We start from the raw sequence: 19,688 nt of genomic DNA, 5'->3' as shown, positions 1-19,688 counted from the left end.
GTTACAAGGGGACATAAATTTAAGGTGAAGGGTGGAAGGTATAGGGGGGATGTCAGGGATAGGTATATACCCAGAGAGTGGTGGGGGCATGGAAGTGGCAGAGTCAGAATCACTGGTGACCTTTAAGTGGCAATTGGATAGGTACATGGATAGGTGCTTAAGCTAGGACAAATGTTCGGCATAACATCGTGGTCCTAAGGGCCTGTTCTGTGCTCTATTGTTCTATGATTTATATTTTCTCCTGTGCTTGCAATTTTATCATCATCGTATCAATTTTTAGATCAAGTCTGCATTCAGGCACATGTACAGGAAAATGTCCAATGTTCCATCAATACCTGTGCTAAAGAATGTAAAGATTCCCACCCTACCTTCTGCATAAAAATAAACAACTTTTTCCTAGCTACCATCAGTTCTGAGGAAAGGTCACTGGACACAAAATATTAACTGATTTCTCACCACGGATGGTGCCAGACCTGCTGAGCTTTTCTGGCAATTTCTGTTTTTCTTTCTGATTTTCAGCATCCACAGTTCTTTTGGTTTTTAATGTAAAGTTCAAACCTTCTTACACCATCAAAGCACATCATTCAAACATTCTGACTGGTCAAAAGAAGGGTCACTGGACTCAAAATGTTAACTCTGCTTTCTCTCCTCAGATGTTGCTAGACCCAGTGAATTTCTCCAGCAATTTCTGTTTTTGATTTAACAAGATTACTTCACTAATGAGTTTTCCTGACATAACAAATCAACCCCATCCCTGTTCCTTACACCAAGCCATATTTTCATCTGATTTCCTTCAATATGTCCTCATATGGAATCCTTGGATTGTCAATGTTTTCCTGTTCCAAATCTCAGTTGTCTTATTCTCTATTGCTTGCCTTTCTTTAAAGATAACGCATTCAAAAATATTTGCAGGTCTTGTCCAGAGATGAAGTAGTCAAAAGCCAGTCATTATGTTATATAAGTTGCTCCAGATTTTCTCAATCTTAATATGTGTAGATGCTTCAACTTGGTCCTATTCTGCTCCCACAACTAGACTTAGAAATATCACACCAGACAACTGTGAAAACTGAACAGATGAATTCAATTCACAGAGGGTTTTTTCATTATCAGCCCTAGCGGGTTTTCTCACACTATTCTCAGCAGCTCGCCTCATTAGCTATGCTCCATGCTTAAGTTAGTTTAATCCAAAGTACCTTAAAATGCAGTAAATCAGCAAGGAATATTTATGAGTGCCCCGATTGCTGCTCAGTAATAATATCACAGGCTGTCCAAATGACAACGCAAGACTTTATGAACAGCTGAACTACTTGAATTGTTCAAAGTCATCTCTGCACACTTAGCAAGGCAGTATGACAGTGATCATACTTTCTGTTCAGAGAACCTATTCTACCACACCATCTACATAATTTCTCTGTTGCTCAGCGGTTAGCACTGCTGCCTCACAGCACCAGGGACCCAGGTTCATCCAGCCTCAGGCGACTGTCTATGTGGAGTTTGCATATTCTCCTCATGTCTGTATGGGTTTCCTCCCACAGTCCAAGGATATGCAGGTTAGGTGGGTTGACAATCCTATAAATTGTTCATAGTGTGCATGCTGGGTGGATTGGCAATGGGAAAGGATTATTACAGGGATAGGGTGGGATGCCCTGGTGAGGGTTGGCATGGACTTGATGGACCGAATGGCCTGCTTTCACGCTAGTGATTTAAAACTGTTCCTCAACCATCAGGGCAAGACAGATTCAATGTTCTTAATCACTAACTTTTAAAATTCTCAGTGATTCTCCCACAGTTTCTTTTCAAAAGCTTATCTGGTTTCACAATCAGCTTAATTGGTCCTCAACCCTGTGGTTGTACCTGGTTGATTCATGTGTTCTGTGCATCTTTTTCTGTCCTTCACTCACTACTAGCCCCCTCCTTCCTGTACTTGCCAATTTCTAAGACATTCCAAAGAAGGTCAAACCAATGTGATATCACAGGAATAACTTATTAACAGGTTAAAAAGAACACGACGGTCACATAGTTAATTGGTTGACTTACTACAATTCTTAATATCCAGTGTAGTATAACATCTTTCATTGTTCAATGTGGGAGTGTCACATTCCGCAAAACCTTCAGATGGTTGGAAATGGTCATTTTTAATTAACAACAGCAAACAAGAAGACACAATAAAGAAAACATTTCATTGCTTCTTGCAACAGACAGTGACTGTTTGCCTTTCAATCAACAACTATTTTCGCTGGAGCGTCGGAGGCTGAGGGGTGACATTATAGAGGTTTATAATAAGGGGCATGGATAGATTGAATAGCCAAGGTCTTTTTCCCAGATTAGGCAAGTCCAAAATGAGAGGACAAGGGTTTAAGGTGAGAGGGGAAAGAATTAAAAGTTGACCTAAGGGACAACTTTTTTATGCAGTGTGGTGTGTGTATGGAATGAGCTGCCAGAGGAAATGATAGAGGTAAATACATTTAAAAGGCATCTGGATGGGTACATGAATAGAAAAGGTTTACAGGAATATCAGCCAAATGCTGGCAAGTAGGACTAGATTTATTTAGGATATTTGGTCATTACGACTGGTTGGACTGAAGTGTTTGATTCCAACACTTTTACAGCAAATTTACAGTTAATGAGTGATTACTCCACCCAGTTTGTATTTACTGGAACTGGTTGCCAGTTAAGTCCTGTCAGGCTTGTCGCACATTATGCTGCAGCACTCTCAGCCGGGAAGTGATATTCCTCATACTCAATGTTTCACCTTACTCCTCGGAAGAATGCTAATGCTCTCCCAGCTGTTCAACATCCATCACATCCCCTCTTAGCCTGCTCCAGTTGAGTAGGGCACAGCGTGATAGAATTATGTGGCACAATGTCTGGACTGTACTGCAAGGCCGTCCTAATTCATCCCTTCTATGATATCAGAACCTCATTTTCATCAGGCTTATGATCTGCTCCACCATGGCCTGGGGTCGAAGAATGGGGTTGCACCATATTTATGCTTTGCTTCATTCAGGGTGTGGTGTAATGGAGTCATCCGTCATGATTTCAGAGGATAGGCCTTATCTCTTATCCAGCCATGGAAGTCATAGAGTCATACAGCATATAAACAATCCTTCAGTCCAACTAGTACATGCCAACCATGATCCCATACTAAACTAATCCCACTTGCCTGCATTTGGCCCATATCCCTCCAAAACTTTCCAATTCATGTACTTATCCAGGTGTCTTTTAAATATTGTATCTGTACCTGCATCCACCACTTTCTCTGACAGTTCATTCACACATGAACCATTTTCTGTGTAAAACGTTTGTCCCTCGTGTCCTTTTTAAAACGTTCTCCTCTCACCATAAAAAATACAGCCCCAGTTTTGAACTCCCCACCCAGGGAAAAGATCCTTGTCATTCACCTTATTTGTGTTGCTCATGATTTTATAAAGTTCTCCAAGGTCACCCCTTCAACCTCCTCCTCTCCAGTGAAAAAGGTCCCAGCCTTTCCAGCCTAATTTTATAATTCAAACCCTCCAGTCCCAGTAGCGTTCTGATAAATCTTTTCTGAACCCTCTCTAATTTAACAATATCCTTCAAATGGCAGGGTGACCAGAACTGGACATCGTACTCCAGAAGAGACCTCACCAACATCTTGTACAACCTCAACATGATGTCTGAACTCCTATATTCAATGGTCTGAGCAATAAAGGCAAGTGTGCTAAACACCTTCTTAACCGCCCTGTCTACCTGTGATGCAAATTTCAAAGAATTATGTACCCGAATCTCTCTGTTCTCAACCTCTCTGGTCTCTCTGTTCTACAACATTACCCAAGGGCCTTTCCATTAATTGTATAAGTCCTGCCCTTGTTTGTTTTACCAAAACGCAAAACCTCACATTTATCCAACTTAAACTTCATCTGCCAATCCTCAGCCCATTGACCAAATTGATCAAGATCTCTTTATAATCTTAAGAGAACCTTCTTCACTATCCATTATACCCCAATTTTGGTGTCATCTGCAAACTTACCAACCATGCCTCCTGTAAAGTTAAAACTCTCACACCAGTTATAGTCCAACAGTTTTAATTGGAAGCACTAGCTTTTGGAGTGCTGCTCCTTCATCAGATGACAACCACCTGATGAAAGAGTGGCGCTCCGAAAGCTAGTGCTTCCAATTAAACCTGTTGGACTATAACCTGGCATTGTGTGGTTTTTAACTTTGTACACTACAGTCCAACACTATCTCCAAATCATGCCTCCTGTATTGTCATCCAAATCATTTACATAAATGACAAACAAAAGTGGACCTAGTACCGATCCCTAGGGAACACCACTGATCAGAGGCCTCCAGTCCGGAAAAAAACCCTCCACCATCACCATCTTTGGTCTACTACCATCAAGCCAATTTTGTATCCAATTGGCAAGCTCAACCTGAATCCCATGTAATCTAACTTTACTAATTAGTCTACCATGTGGAAACTTGTCAAAGTCCATGTAAACAATGTCTACTCTCTACCTCATCAATCTTTTTGGTTACTTCCTCAAAAAACTCAATCAAGTTTGTGAGACAAGATTTCCTCTGCACAAAGCCATACTGATTATCCTTAATCAGTCCTTGCCTCTTTAAATCCTATCTTTCAGAATCACCTCGAAAACATGAAACAAAGGAGTTCCATGGGAGTTCACAAAAATATAAGCATCATGGCATGTCCCAGGGAACCTTGCGTAGATTACTAAGATATTGTATTAATGATCATAAATGACTTGTACAGTGATGGATCAAATCCTTTTCTGTCTGATATAAATGATGACTGCTCAGATAACTGAGGACATGTTCTGTTTCTGATATGCCTCACACCATTTACGTAGAAGTATGTATCCATCCACAGCAGGGGTTACTGATGGTACGACTTCAGCGTTGTGAAGGTACAGAAAAACAGAAGTATCCTGTATTATGATATTGTGCTTTCAATGTGACACACATACAAATCTATTCTGTGCTGCAGATTGTGAAAATCCAGCTATCTTGGCAAAGCCTTCTTAAAGGGCAATGACACTGCTCTCATCACTGGCCAATGAGATGAAGTGATGTGATCTGGCACAAATAACAACAGTGATACATTTCTGGGTTGAGGGTTGTAAGATACCTCACAGTCCCGTTGCATCCTTGAAAGCAACTATTCATAGAATCCGTACAGTGTGGAAGTAGGCCATTCAGCCTATCGAGTCCACGTTGCCCCTCCGAAGTGTATCTCACCCCGACACACCCTCCTACCCTGCATTTCCATGGCTAACCCACCTAGCCTGTGCATGCCTGGACACTATGGGCAATTTAGCATGGCTACTCCACCGAATCTTGGGACTGTGGGAGGAAACTGGAGCACCCAAAGGAAACCCACCCAGACATGGGGAAAATGTGCAAACTCCACACACACACACCCAAGAATGGAAGTGAACCCAGGTCCCTGGTGCTGTGAGGCTGCAGTGTTGACCACTGAGCCACAGTGCCATCCAGTTGCATAAGAGATGTTCTCTCCAAAATGGGCTTTGGGGAGGGAATCTGCAATTGGATCAGACTGCTCTACACCAACATTGTCAGTGCGGTCTCAATCAATGGGTGGGAATCAGATAGCTTCCCAGTCAGATCTGGAATCAGGCAGGGATGCCCTCTCTCTCCTGCCTTGTGTGTGTGCTGCATAGATCCATTTGCCGAGTCCATCAGGAAGGATGCGAGCCTGAGAGAGGTGACTATTCCTGGCAGCGGGGGCGTGCAGGTTAAGGCCTCCCTGTACGTGGATGACGTCACCATTTTCTGGTCGGATCCACTGTCCGTGCACAGACTCATGTGCATATGTGACCAGTTCGAACGGGCCTCAGGGGTCAAGGTAAACCGAGGCAAAAGCGAGGCCATGCTCTTCGGGAACTGGGCCAACCAATCCTCAATCCCCTTCACCATCAGGCCCGACCACCTGAAGGTGCTGGGTATTTGGTTTTGGGGGGCTGGGGCGTGCGCCAAGTCTTGGGAGGAGAGTATCAGCAAAGTGAGGCAGAAACTAGGCAGATGGAAGCTATGGTCGCTCTCCATCGCGGGAAAAATCCTGGTCATCAGGTGTGAGGCACTGTCATTGCTGTTATACATGGCACAGGTCTGGCCTATTCTGAGAATCTGTGCCACTGCAGTCACCCGGGACATCTTCCAATTTATATGGAGATCAAAGATGGACCGGGTCCGAAGGGACTCGATGTATAAAGATCTGGGCAACAGGGGAGAAAACACACCCAATGTCACCCTCACGCTGATTGCCACCTTTGTGTGTGGCTGCATCAAGCTGTGCATGGATCCCCGGTACGCTAACACTACGTACTGAGGTTCTACCTGTCCCCGGTGTTGCGAAGGATGGGCCTGGCCCCGCTGCCACGGAACGCTCTGTGTAGTTGGACCATTCCGTATCACCTGTCCTTCGTGGAGAAATTTATGAAGAAAAATACCTTTGACCACAAGTCCATCAGGAAGTGGTCAGCACGTAGAGACCCTTCGAGAAAAGGAGAGGGCGGATCCTATCGAGCAGTTCCCTGAGCAGACTGAAAAAGCCATTTGGCAGAATGCCTCATGATGCTGACTGGCTTGCTTTGTTATTTCAGTTACATCTGAAACCTCCTGCTTGTCTACCTTGGATTCCAGCATCTGCAGTTTTTTTGTATCTTCTAACATGGCACCTTGTCAATTCTACTCGATATTAGTAAAATACCATAGATGGTGGAAATCTGACACAACGTCAAGAGAATGCTGGAGAAACTCAACATGTCTGGCAGCATATGTCTCTCCACAGATGCTGTCAGACCTGCTGAGTTTCTCCAGCAGTTTCTCTGTTTGATAACGGTCCTTGGGACATTTCACTACATTAAAGACCCTACATAAAGAAGGTCATTGCTGTGGTTACACATTTCTGGCTTTCTGTTACAGGTGCTGAGTGCCTCAGGCCTCTATCCAACATCATGCTGAATCATTCTGACCAATCAGTAACTTGCAACCCACAAACTGTAAATGACACTATTGGTCATGAGCGCAATGCAAGACCTCCAATTTCAATACCTTTACTCTCCTTTAATCTGAAACATTCTGCACTTCTAAGGAGCCAAAACTCTTAGATTGTTGACTACTTCTTCACTTTGCTCCATACCATCTCCCATTTTGCATGCTATTAGAGAGGTAGCTGATGAAGGAGCAGTGCTCTGAAAGCTAGTGCTTCCAGATAAGTCTGTTAGGCTGTACCTGGTGTTGTGAGCTGAAAAATGTGTTGCTGGAAAAGGGCAGCAGGTCAGGCAACATCCAAGGAGCAGGGGAATCCTGAAGAAGGGCTTATGCCCTAAACGTCGATTCTCCTGCTCCTTGGATGCTGCCTGACCTGCTGCGCTTTTCCAGCAACACATTTTTCAGCTCTGATCTCCAGCATCTGCAGTCCTCACTTTCTCCTTGTACCTGGTGTTGTGCCATTTTTAACTTTGTCCACCCCAGTCCAACACTGGCACTTCCACATCAAATCTGTAGAAAATACTTACAAAAACCTGAGCACATGCTTTCGCAATGCATGTGAATTATTGACAAAGTGCCACAAAGTTGTTTTAAGTTTAATATTGCTTGGAGGACTTGGGTTTGGAGGATTGTGGATAAGAGAATTTATTTCAAATTTTGTGGATTTACCTATAATGGTTTATTTAAAAGAGGTAATTGAAAGTTCACTATTAACACTGGAGATCTTTTTCAAATGAGGTTTCCTGGTTTGATGATAATTGTTTGTTTTGCTGCAGACCTTGTCGGGATTGTTTTAAAGCAGCGACTAATGTAGTTGGAAGGACAAAATCAGAAGTCACAGGACAACAGGTTATAGTCAATCAGGTTTATTTGAAATCACACAAGCTTCGGAGCACTGTAAAGGGGCAGCGCTCTGAAAGTTTGTGATTTCAAATAAACCTGTTGCACTATAACCTAGTGTCACGTGAGTTCTGATGTTGTCCACCCCAACCCGACACCTGGACTTCCACATCTTAGTTGGAAGGAAGCTTGTTAAAAACAAAAGTCAAGAGTGTGGTGTTGGAAAAGCACATCTGGGCAGGCAGCATCCAAGGAGCTGGAGAATCGATGTTTCGAGCATAAGCTCTTCATCAGGAATGAGGCTTAATAAAAGCTGAGTTGGTACTGTTCTTCTAAAAGAGTAATTGAAAGAACATCTCAAGATTGGTATTTCTTGTGCAAATCATGTCTGTAAGACTTCAGAGCCAACTATTCATAATAAGTGACTTAACCACATGTGCCAGAACATCAAGGCAACAGAATTCAGAAAATCTTATGCTTTATCCTCTTGCTTTCAAAAATAACTCTTGGTTAAAGTTATTTTTCCCAAAAGCTATCCTAAGCAGAGAACTTTGTTTTATTTTTCACTTTTCTGAAGAGCCCGTGCATATTTTGGAGATAATCATTTATACTTCTATATTAGCAACTGTTTATTTAAGCTAATTATTGCATCTTTATTGAATAAATTATGTTTTGATAATAAACCCTATTGCTATATGTATTAAAAATCTTTGGCAGACATCTCTTTGTTTAAAACCTGACATAGATACGATATTTAATTGGTTATGTTGGCAACTAGAAAAAGTATTTTTATTTCACGTTGCAACCGTTGAAGGCGTGGGACCTGATGAAAGAAGGACTACTCCAGCTTTAGTCATGACAAAAATGCTGCGCCATCATTTTCCAGTGCTCCATTCAGGCACAATGGCATCAATTATAAGATTATGTGTGAGCACAATCACCCAGATAATCTTACTGAGACAAGCAAAATCCTTTTCCACTTGGCCTCAGGATCTGTGGACTGGTAAAATAATGCTGATTCCTTTAGAACCCTCAATCCACTAACACTGATCTTCATTGGCTGCTACGCTTGTATTCCAAACAGAAATCCATTTCTTTGTGGCCATATCAAAGCAACATTCTGGGTTATCATTATTGAATGCATCAGCTCTGGTTCATCATCAGACCCTACGTAATCAGGAATGCATGGGAACTTAGTATCTAATCGGCAACCAGTTTTACAGCTTTAAATGATGTATTGTCATTTCCCTTTCTCCCCTAAGGGTTTATTTTGGGTGCGCCTCTAATGACTGCTTAGTCAATGGTAAAGGTGGAGCAAAAATTATCTCTTTGGCAATGTTCACAGAGCATGGATTTGGAGAAATCACAGTGTCAGTTGTCTCTGTATTGCTGAATTAGTCTAATAATTTAATACTACCTTGGATAGTACCCAACATAGTCTTTCTACACATGGAATCATAGCATGGTTATAACACAGACAGAGGCCTTTTGGCCCATTGAGCTAGTATTGGTGCAAGAGCTATTTTGTTTGCTCCACTGTGCCCTTGACCCTGTAACCTTGCAGTTTCTTTATTTTTGTGAAAAACACCATCCATGCTTCCACCACATATTCAGCCTTCTCCTTAATGATGGTCACTAGACACACCTCTGCCCTCTCACTTTTTAGAAGCTCTGGTATGCTGCTGATGTCCCCCAATGAAAGCTGATGTAAAGTACCTATTCAGTTCCTCTGACATTTCTTTGTTCCCCACTACTATTTCTCCAGCCTCATCTTCCAGCAGTCCAAGGTCCACTGTTACCTCTCTCTTACTTTTCAGATATATAAAAAAATCTCTTGCAATCTTCTAGTAAGACTATGGTGACACAACAACTAGCTAGATTATCCTTCATATTTCATCTTTTCTCCACGTTATTGCTTTTCTGGTTATCCTATGTTGGTTTTTTAAAGGCTTTCCAATCCTCTGGCTTCCCAATCATGTGGCTTCCTACTAATCTTCAACACATTGAAAGCTTTTTCTTTTGTTTTTATTCTGTCAGCCCTTGTTCCCTTCCCTCATCAGCCATGGTTGCCTCGTCCTCCCCTTAGTGTTTCTTCTTTCTTGGGATGAATTTCTGCCATGCCTCCCAAATTATCCCCAGAAACTTCTACCATTGCTGCTTCACTGTCTTCCCTGTTAGGCTCCCCATCCAATCAACTCTGACCAGCTCTTCCCTCATGTCTTTGTAGTTACCTTTCCTCAACTGAAATACTGTTACATCCAATTCCATCTCCCTCTCAAACTACAAGGTAAATACTATCATATTATGGTCATTGCCTCCTAGGGGTTCTTTCACCTTAAGCTCCATAATCAAGTCTGTCTCATTACACATCACCAAATCCAGAACAGCCTGTCCCCTTGTGGACTCTACCTCAAGCTGCTCCAAAAAGTGAATCTTGTAGACATTTCACAAATTCCTTTTTTTGAGAACTGCTACTAATCTGATTTTCCCAGTCCACCTGCATATTGCAGTCTCCCATGATTATTGTAACAGTGCCTTTTCTATCACCTGATCTATTTCCTTACTCACATCCTGACTACTACTAGAAGATCTGTACATAACTTTTTTTCCTTTGCAGTTCCTCAACTCTACCCACACAGATGCCATGCCTTCCAACTCTATCATTTCCTGCTATTGATTTTAGTTCATTTCTTACTAACAAGGCAACCCTACCCCCTATAGGACTTGTATCCTTCGATATTTCATTCCCACCCTGATCCCCTTGCAGCCTCATCTCTCTGTGATACCCACTTTATTGTATCAGCCAATTCCAATCTGTGCTTCAAATTTCTTTACCTTGTTTTGTATAATGTGTGGATTTAAGTACTACACCCTTAATCCTGCATTAACTGTCTCCCTTCTCATAGTTGTCCCCTTATCTATGCCTGAAGTTAGATTCTTGGTCCTTTGTATTCTCTCTGTCCTATTACTTATTCTGTAAACTTTAATAATCTATGCTGAGCTCTTCCCCCCGTTTTACTTTTCAGTAATTTACCATTCAACTGAACCCCTCTCCTCCACCTACTATTTAGTTTAAAGCCCTATCCACAACCCTAGTTATAATTCAGGCCCATCCCATTGGTACAGCTCCCTGCTTCCCCAGTACTGGTGCCAATGTCTCTTGCATTTGAACCCATTTATGCCACACCACTCTTTGAGCCATGCATTTATGGGTTTAGACTTGTTGACTTTGTGCCAATTAGCTCATGGTTCAGATAATAATCCAGAGATTATTACCTTTCTGGTTCTGCTTTCTAATTTAGCTCCTAGCTGCTCATATTCGCTCAGCAGAATCTCCTTCTATCTGTATCATTGGTATCTATGTGGACCACGACAACTTGATCTTTCTCCTTCCACTCATGTTCTTCTGCAGCCCAGATGAGATATTCTGAAACTGGGCACCAGGCAGGCAATGCAGCTTTTGGGATGCCCAATCTTGGCCCCAAAGTATAGTATCTATTCCCCTGACCATACAATTCCCAATTACAATTACATTTCTCTTTTCTTCCTCTTCTTGAATGGCTGTCTGCATCATGTTGATATGATGTGGCGGAGTGGAGTGTACAAAGTTAAAAATCACACAACACCAGGTTATAGTCCAACAGGTTTATTTGGAAGAATTAGGTAGCTGTGGAGCAGGATCACATAAGACTCAGAATTTATAGCAAAAGATTACAGTGTCATGCAACTGAAAAGATATATTGAACAAACGTAGATTGCTGTTAAGTCTTTCATCTTTTAGAATGGGTTGCAAGTTTCAGTTCATTAATATGCAAATCCCAGAACTTATTTTAAGTCACATTCTCAAGATAACTTAAGGTTTTATCAAAAAAAGTGACATCTTAGCTCAGATAGGTTAGAGCCTGTCTGTATTCCAATCTTGAATATTCCAGACTGATTCTATTTCCAAAGTGGAATTTATAAAATATTACATGGACTGACTGCCTGCATTGACTGGCCGCAGATTGGGTGCTTTTTAAGCAAAATAGAATGTATTTGCAAATACAATTCTGCAAATGCAAATTCACCCCATAGAATTACAATAGCGCTTCGACTTACGAACTTAATCCGTTCCGGGACACAGTTCGCGAACCAAAAAGTTTGCGAACTGAATCAATTTTCCCATTGTTCAGATATTTCCCAAGTCTTTTCTCTTTTTTGTCTGTTGGAGGTTGGTGATGCCACAAGAAAACGATCCAGAGAAACTTGTTTTTTCCTCCGTTGCAGAATTTTCCGAAAATGGGACATCACATTGTCATTTAAACTGTTCACTGCTCTGTTGGTCACAGTTTTGTTAGGGTGATGCCTCTCAACAAAAGCCTGCACTTCACTCCATTTGCTACAACACTTGATTTGAACACTTGATACATCTTCCCTCTCTTCTTCCTCCTCTCCAGAATGCTCCTGCTGCATAATCTTCACCTGCTCCTGTTGCAATTCAACAAGATCTTCTGTGCTGAGTTCTTGTCTGTGGTCCTCCACCAGCTCCGCCACATCATCCTCGTCGACCTCCAAGCACATATTTTGGCCCAGGGTCACGATCTCGTTCACTACGTTTACTGATGTCTCCTCCTCAAAACCCTTGAAGTCTCTCTCAGGTACACAAGCTGGCCAAAGTTTCCTCCAGGCCGACTGCAACGTACGGAAAGAGACCTCGCTCCTTACCTTATCAATAAGGCTTATGCAGTGGAGGATATTGAAGTGGTCCTTCCAGTATTGACCAAGGGTCAAATCTGTGTCTTGGTGACCTGGAAACACCTGGCGAACAGAGCCTTCGTATATAATTTTTTGAAATTTGCAATGACATTCTGGTCCATGGGTTGGATGAGAGGAGTGGCGTTGGGAGGAAGGAACTTTACTTTTATGAAGTCGTATTCAATGTCCAAGTCTTCTTCCAAATTTGGAGGATGGACAGGAGCATTGTCCATTACTAGAAGACACTTACGTGGCAAATTATTTTTTTCAAGATATTCCTTAACAGCTGGTGCAAAAACTTCCGACAACCATTCCATAAAAATCATTCGCGTGACCCAAGCCTTGCCATTTGCCCTCCACATTACCGGGAGTTTAGCCTTCAACACATTACTGCGTTTAAAAACGCAAGGATTTTCAGAGTGGTAGACTAACAGAGGCTTAATCTTGCAATCCCCACTTGCATTCGCGCACAATAAAAGCATTAAGCTGTCCTTCATTGGTTTGTAGCCCAGTAGTGCCTTCTCCTCTTGGGTTATGTAGGTCCTTTTGGGTTTTTTTTTCAGAAAAGTCCAGTTTCATCACAGTTAAAAACTTGATGTGAGACATAACCTTCATCTTCGACAAACTTATTGAATTCCTTCACAAAGATGTCTGCTGCCTTTTTGTCCGAACTAGCCGCTTCTCCATGCCTTATTACACTATGGATTCCAATTTGTCGACAAAATTTATCAAACCAGCCTCTGCTGGCTTTAAATTCTTCAATGCTAGCAGTACTTGTACTCGGCAGTGTTGCCAACAAATCACGGTGTATGTGTAGAGCCTTCTCGCAGATTATAGTCTCATTAACACTATCTCCAGCAAGCTCTTTTTGATTTATCCAAACTAATAATAATTTTTCAACCTCGTCTAACAATTTAGGCCTTTGCTTTGTTAAAATAGTCACTCCTTTAGCCACGTCAGCTGCCTTTGGTGCCTCTTTTTTCTTTAGGATAGTACAGATAGTCAATTTCGCAATGTCGTATTGCATAGCGAGATCAGATACGCGAGAACCATTCTTGTGTTTAGCTATTACTTCCTTCTTCGTTTCCACAGTAATACGTTTAGGCTTCTTAACACCACTATCACTACCACTTTTCACTTTCTTGGGAGCCATAATGAGGGCTAATTTAATGCAAAAAACAAAAAAAAAGCATAAGAATGCTTGGACGTAGCAACGAACGATGTTCACAAAGTGCGCACCAAAGACGAACTGAATGAGATCACGCGGGGCCCGAGAGCTTTTGCATCCAAAGCGCGCGTAGCAAAGCAGAACAATGACCAATGAAACCATGGGCTTTTTGCGTTCGTACCTTCATTCGTACCTTGCATTTTTTACGTACATTGAAGCAAAATTTTACGTATAATCCTGTTCGTAAACCGATTTGTTCGCGAACGGGGTCATTCGTTTGTCAAGGCGCTACTGTATATATGTGTGTGCATGTATGAGAAAGAGAGTCAGAGAGAGACAGAGAGAGAGTGCATGTGACAGAGTATGTGTTTGCATGTGTGCATGCTTGGTAAAGTGTGTGTATGTCACTGTATTGAATACGCTGCAGGCAAGAATGCCCCTAGGCATGGTACGTTGGTGAGACCAGGTAGACACTACGACAACAGATGAGATGACACTGTGCAACAATCATCAGACAGGGGTGTTCCCTCCCTGTTAGGGAATACTTCAGCAGTCAGGGACATTCGGCCTTGGATCTTTGGGTAACCATCCTCCAAGGTGGACTTTGGGATACACAACAAGGCAGAGTGGCCAAGCAGAGGCTAAAAGCCAAGTTTAGTACCCATGAGGATGGCCTCAACTAGGACCTCGAGTTCATGTCACACTACAGGTGACCCCACTACACTATACACTCTCTCACATACAGGCACACTCTTACACATTCACACACTCACGCAGACCCTCTCTCATACATATGCTCTCTCTCATAAGGTCAAGAGTGTGGTGCTGGAAAAGCATAATAGGCCAGGCAGCATCTGAGCAGGAGAATCAACATTTCTCATACACAGACCCCCCCCCCACATTCACACCCACACACACACTCTCTCACAGGCTTATTCGATAGACAACTTTGGTTGAGTCACGTGAGTACCTGCTGAATACATAGTGGGTGGTATCCCCACGTTTAATGGTGGTCTCTGTGTCAACACTCTGACACATCTTGCAGTGGTTGCCATGACAGATTTTACGGTGTTGTGGTCAATGTTGTCCTGAAGGCTGGGCAGTCTGATGCGAAAATGGTCTGTTTAAGTTTTTGCAGTTGTTTAAAGGCAAGAAGTGAAGGTGTAGGGACGGTCTTGGTGAAGAGCTCATCCTCATCAATAATGTGTTGCAGGCTGCGAAGAATGTGGTGTAGTTTCTTTGCTCCTGGGAAATACTGGACAATGAAGGATACCCTATCGGTTGCATCCCATATCTGTCTCCTGAGACGGTCATTACGCTTTCTCACTGTGGCATGTCGGAACCAGCGATCGATGAGTTGAGCATCATACCCTGTTCTTATGAGGGCATCCTTGAGCACTTCAGGTGTCCGTCACGTTCATCCTCATCTGAACAGATCCTGTGTATGCATAGGGCTTGTCTGTAGAGAATGGCTGTTTTGATATGTTTAGGGTGGAAGCTAAAGAGGTGTAGCATCATGACGTTATCCATGGGTTTGTGGTAGAGTGAGTACTGAGGTACCCATCCTCGATGGAGCTGTGTTTGTCCAAAAATGAGACAGGTACTAAAGAGTAGTCCATGGTAAGTCCGATGGTGGGATGAAACTTGTTGATATCACTGTGTAGTTATTTCAGTGACTCCATGCCATGGGTCCAGAGGAAGAAAATGTCGTCAATATATCTAGTGTACAGCGCTTGTTGGAGGTCCTGTGCAGCAATGAAGTCCTGTTCAAACTTGTGCAAGAAAATGTTTGCATATTGGGGTACAAATTTCGTCCCCATGACTATTCTGTGTATCTGGATGAAGAACTGGTTGTCAAAAGTGAAAACGTTGTGGTCAAAGATGAAGCAGATGAGTTGTAGAATGGTGCTCAGAGATTGGCAGTTGTTGGTATTGAGTACTGATGCTGTTGCAGTGATGTTGCCATCGTGGAGCTGGTGTGTAGTGCTGAAACGTCCATTGTGACGAGGAATGTTCACGGTTTGACTAGTCCGTAGATGCTGACTGGTGATATGACCAGTTTGCTCATCCTCCCTATAGACCCCAATCTCAACCACACACAGAGCAAAAATCTTAAATCTGTTAGACAAGTTCAAGGGCTGAGGCTCCTTCAGCACTACCTTTGGAATTTCTCTACCTGTCTCTCACTCCTTGTCCCTGAACACTGACTGAATTCAAGATACATAATCCAAGGGATGTAGCTACCTCTGAAACACAGCAGTCAAGCTTAGAGTGGTGCTGGAAAAGCATATCAGGTCAGGCAGCATCCAAGATGCAGGAAAATCGACATTTCCAGCAAAAGCCCTTCATCAGGAATAAGGCCATCTGAGGAACAGGAAAATCAACATTTCGGGCAAAAGCCCTTCACATCAGGTATGAGGCGTGACCTGTTGTGATTTTCCAGCTTCAGTCTAATCTTGACTCTGAAACACATCATCCAGGTACTCTTCTCCATCTTGATGTGTCACAGCGTTTGAAGCTCAGACTCCAGCTCATCAATTCTAAGCTGCAGTTCCTCAAGCAACCAACACTTGTTACAAATGTGGTCACTATGAATCACAATGGGTCCACCAGCTCCAACATCATGCAGGTACAACACATCGCCTGCCCATACAGCTCTATTGTACTTACCTAATTCTTCATTTGACTTTTAAAATTTCCTGGTCTTTTAGTTTGTAATCTGTTAATATTTCCCCTACTTATCATCAATCTGAAAATGACCTATCAAATTACTACCTATAGTAATTAGTCTACTATCTATTATCAACCAATGAACTTAAGGTTTTCCTGTGATGTCATGCTTGTGCTGGGCCTTTGATCCTGGACATCAATTTATCTTGTTAAAAAAAACTTACAAATTATGAGCCGAAAAAACAAGCAAGAAAGCCCCTCTTCCCTGAATTTCCATGCTACCTCCACATTCCCTATAATACATACTGAATCAGGCTGTGTCTCACTCTGGATGTAATCTCTCCTTTCTGACCATGCAAGCTTCCTGATTGTGTGCTTTCAACAGGCCCTCTCCTAAATCGAGCTGAGATGAGCTGAGATGACTCACACTAGTTATGTTTCAATAGTAATCAACAGTTATTGAAACGCTATTCAGGCTTCAGGTTACTGACTGATAACTGTCCCTCAGTCACCTGAGCCAGCTACCTTATTCACCTTTTAATAGACCTACTACATTTCTTTTTTTTAAATGGAGAAAGCAAAGGAAGAGCTACCTGTTCTATTTGCATGCTGCTTCCAAATTCCTTGAACTCTATACTCACTCGAGCTGAGTCTCACTCTGGATATGATCTCTCCTTCCGAATGTGTGCATCTACGGTCCTTATGGTTCTAGCTACATATCAACTTATAAGTAAACAAGCATTTTTAATAAACAGTTTTTTACCAAGGTTTCTCCCCTTCAATTTGGAGCTATTTACACTTTCACTATGACATTGATGTCTTCATCTTCAGTAAAGACAGAAACATAGTACTCATTTACCTCAGCCATGACCTCTGCCTTCAGGATACATCCCCTTCTGGGTTCCAAACTGGCTCAATGCTTCCTTATTGGAACTTCTAAAAATATTTATATGTAAAATATGCCATTGGATTCCCTTTACTCTTAGCTGCCAATCTGTTTGTACACTTCCTCTTTGACTTTGATTTCCTTTTACACTTCCCCTCTGAACTTTAAATAATCAGATTGGTTCTTGTTCATATGATCAACCTGACATTTGACCCTCTCCCTCTTTTACTGCTTCATTGAAATTGCTATTCTGTCACCCTAGGTCAGCTTCCCCTAACTTTAAAGTTGGTGTAAATTTATCAAAACTATCTCTTCTTTAAAGGATCCATTGCAGTTTTGTCGACATATATCTGATTCAAGTACAATGAGGGCATGTCCCCTCAGACTACCATAAGACTGGCTTGCCTCTAATCTACTTTTTATTTTAGATTACCCCTTGGCCTTTTCCAGTGTTAACCTCAACCTGATGACTGGGTGATCCATATTCACTAACAATGTGCAAAAATACGGGGAAGGGGCAAGAGAACGATTTAAGTGAAGATGCTCATTTCGAGATTGAGTGTAGATATGATGGGTCAAATGGCCTCCTGCTGCACCATCACACTCCTATTATATTCCCAAAACGTTCCCCACTTAGAGTCATACCGTCATAGAAATGTACATCACGGAAACAGACCCTCTGTTCAAATTCGTCCATGCCAATCAGATATCTTAAATTAATTTAGTCCCATTTGCCAGCACTTGGCCAAAGGGCTTCTGCTCGAAACATCGACTCTTCTGCTCCTCGGATGCTGCCTGACCTGCTGTGCTTTTCCAGCATAACACTCTTGACTGTAAGCTCCAGCATCTGCAGTCCTCACTTTCGCTATATCCCTTTAACCCTTCCTATTCATATATCCATCCAGACACCTTTGTAATTGTACCAACCTCCACCATTTCCTCTGGGAGGTCATTCCATACACCCACCGCCCCCTGCGTGAAAATGTTGCCCCTTAGATCCCTTTTAAATCTTGCCCCTCTTCACCCTAAACCTAAGCCCTCTAGTTTTGGACACCCCAAATTCAGGGAAAAGACACTGTCTATTTACTCTATCCATGCCCCCCCTCATGATTTTATAAACCTCTATAAGGTCATCCCTCTGCCTCCGACGCTCCAGGGAAAACTGCCCCAGCCTATTCAGCCTCTCCCTATAGCTCAAATCCTTCAACCATGGCAACATCCTTATAAATCTTTTCCTCATCCTTACAACTTTTGACCTACTTGATTCTTTTAGAGTCATATAGATGTACATCACGGAAACAGACCCTTCAGTCCAATTTATTCATGACTGTTTTCTCAGAAACAGAATCCAAACAGACCCCATTCGTTCGATTAGAAACATACAAATTGGCTTGAATGCTCGTCAGAACCTGTTTTTCCTCTTTGTCCTTTTCAGTGCCACTACCCCAGTCTATATTAGGATATAAGAAGTGGGAGCAGACCATTCAGTCCCCCACACCTTCTCTGCCATTCATCAAGATCATGGATGACCCAGGATTCAGCTCCTCTTTCATGCCAGCTCATCATACTTCTCAATTCCCCTCCCCCAACACCGTTAGATCACTTCAGTTATGACACAAGCCAAACGGGGGTTTCAATTTCAGTTGCCAGTGCAGTCCAAAGGGTACAGTTAAAGCCTAAAGTTTGCAAATTATTAAATATTTTGTTGTTCCCAGTCGAGGCCAATTGCTTGTAAAGATAAGTTGAATCATTGTTAGAAAATACTGTCACCTAAACATTTTACGACTGTGATAATTTTAAACATTATAATACATGCTATAACACACGTAAAATAAACGCCAAGAACTTAAATAGAAACAAGAATGAAGCACAATAAGGGGGAAGGTCCCTTGTAAAATTGTGGGGTTTGGATTATTTTTAGGCAAAAGTGAGGACTAATCTTTGGATTATTTTTGCCAGTTTTGTTAGCATTGCTGAAAGAATAACTGCATGCAAAGGGGCAGGGTGAGGTCAGCCTCTCACTGGGGTGTACTCCGGGAGCGAGCTGCCTGTTTCCTGGTTCAGTTTGACTCGGTGGTTGTGTGGGATCTGCCTTGCTTTAGTCCCGGGGAGGGCGGTTGGCTCCATGGCACCGACTGCAGCTGATCGCCCCGATCACGGGGAGCAGCCGCTTCTCCTCAAGCAGAAGCTGTGAGGTGAGAGAGGGTGATGGGTGGGGGGAGAAAGCAAGGCCTGTGACCCAGGGGGTAGGTCCGAGCTCCAGCCCCTGACTGTCCGGACAGAGGCGCCTTCTCTGCTGGTCAGTGCGTTCCTGCTCCAAAGCGGCGGCTCGGAAACTCCTCGGGAGCCGCGGGGTGGGCGGAGGGGGGAGTGTGG

General features: G+C 42.7%; 2 protein-coding genes across 4 annotated transcripts in view; one reads left to right on the top strand and one right to left on the bottom strand.

Moving 5' to 3' along the window:
- Nucleotides 1-12,606: 12,606 nt before the first annotated feature.
- On the bottom strand, nucleotides 12,607-19,419 carry LOC122564436 (tigger transposable element-derived protein 1-like). The gene is made up of 2 exons (XM_043719290.1): nucleotides 19,335-19,419; nucleotides 12,607-13,749 (listed from the first exon to the last, which is right to left on the bottom strand). Exon 2 carries the CDS (start codon nucleotides 13,739-13,741, stop codon nucleotides 13,148-13,150), a length of 594 nt encoding a protein of 197 aa, XP_043575225.1. The 5' UTR covers nucleotides 13,742-13,749; nucleotides 19,335-19,419; the 3' UTR covers nucleotides 12,607-13,147.
- The window catches only part of nod1 (nucleotide-binding oligomerization domain containing 1), a 58,759-nt gene continuing 58,446 nt past the window's right edge, over nucleotides 19,376-19,688 (top strand). For all 3 annotated transcript variants that reach the window (XM_043719289.1, XM_043719288.1, XM_043719286.1), the window contains exon 1: nucleotides 19,376-19,507. The gene's annotated coding sequence lies outside the window, so the exon portion shown is untranslated. The remainder of the gene's footprint in view (nucleotides 19,508-19,688) is intronic.

Source organism: Chiloscyllium plagiosum, chromosome 29 (assembly GCF_004010195.1).
Source record: "Chiloscyllium plagiosum isolate BGI_BamShark_2017 chromosome 29, ASM401019v2, whole genome shotgun sequence".
Classification (NCBI taxonomy): domain Eukaryota; kingdom Metazoa; phylum Chordata; class Chondrichthyes; order Orectolobiformes; family Hemiscylliidae; genus Chiloscyllium; species Chiloscyllium plagiosum.
This window is presented reverse-complemented; position numbering and strand designations above follow the sequence as displayed.

Coding starts and splice junctions, on each gene's coding strand:
- LOC122564436 (XM_043719290.1), bottom strand. CDS start 13,741: ATGGCTCCCAAGAAAGTGAAAAGTGGTAGTGATAGTGGTGTTAAGAAG.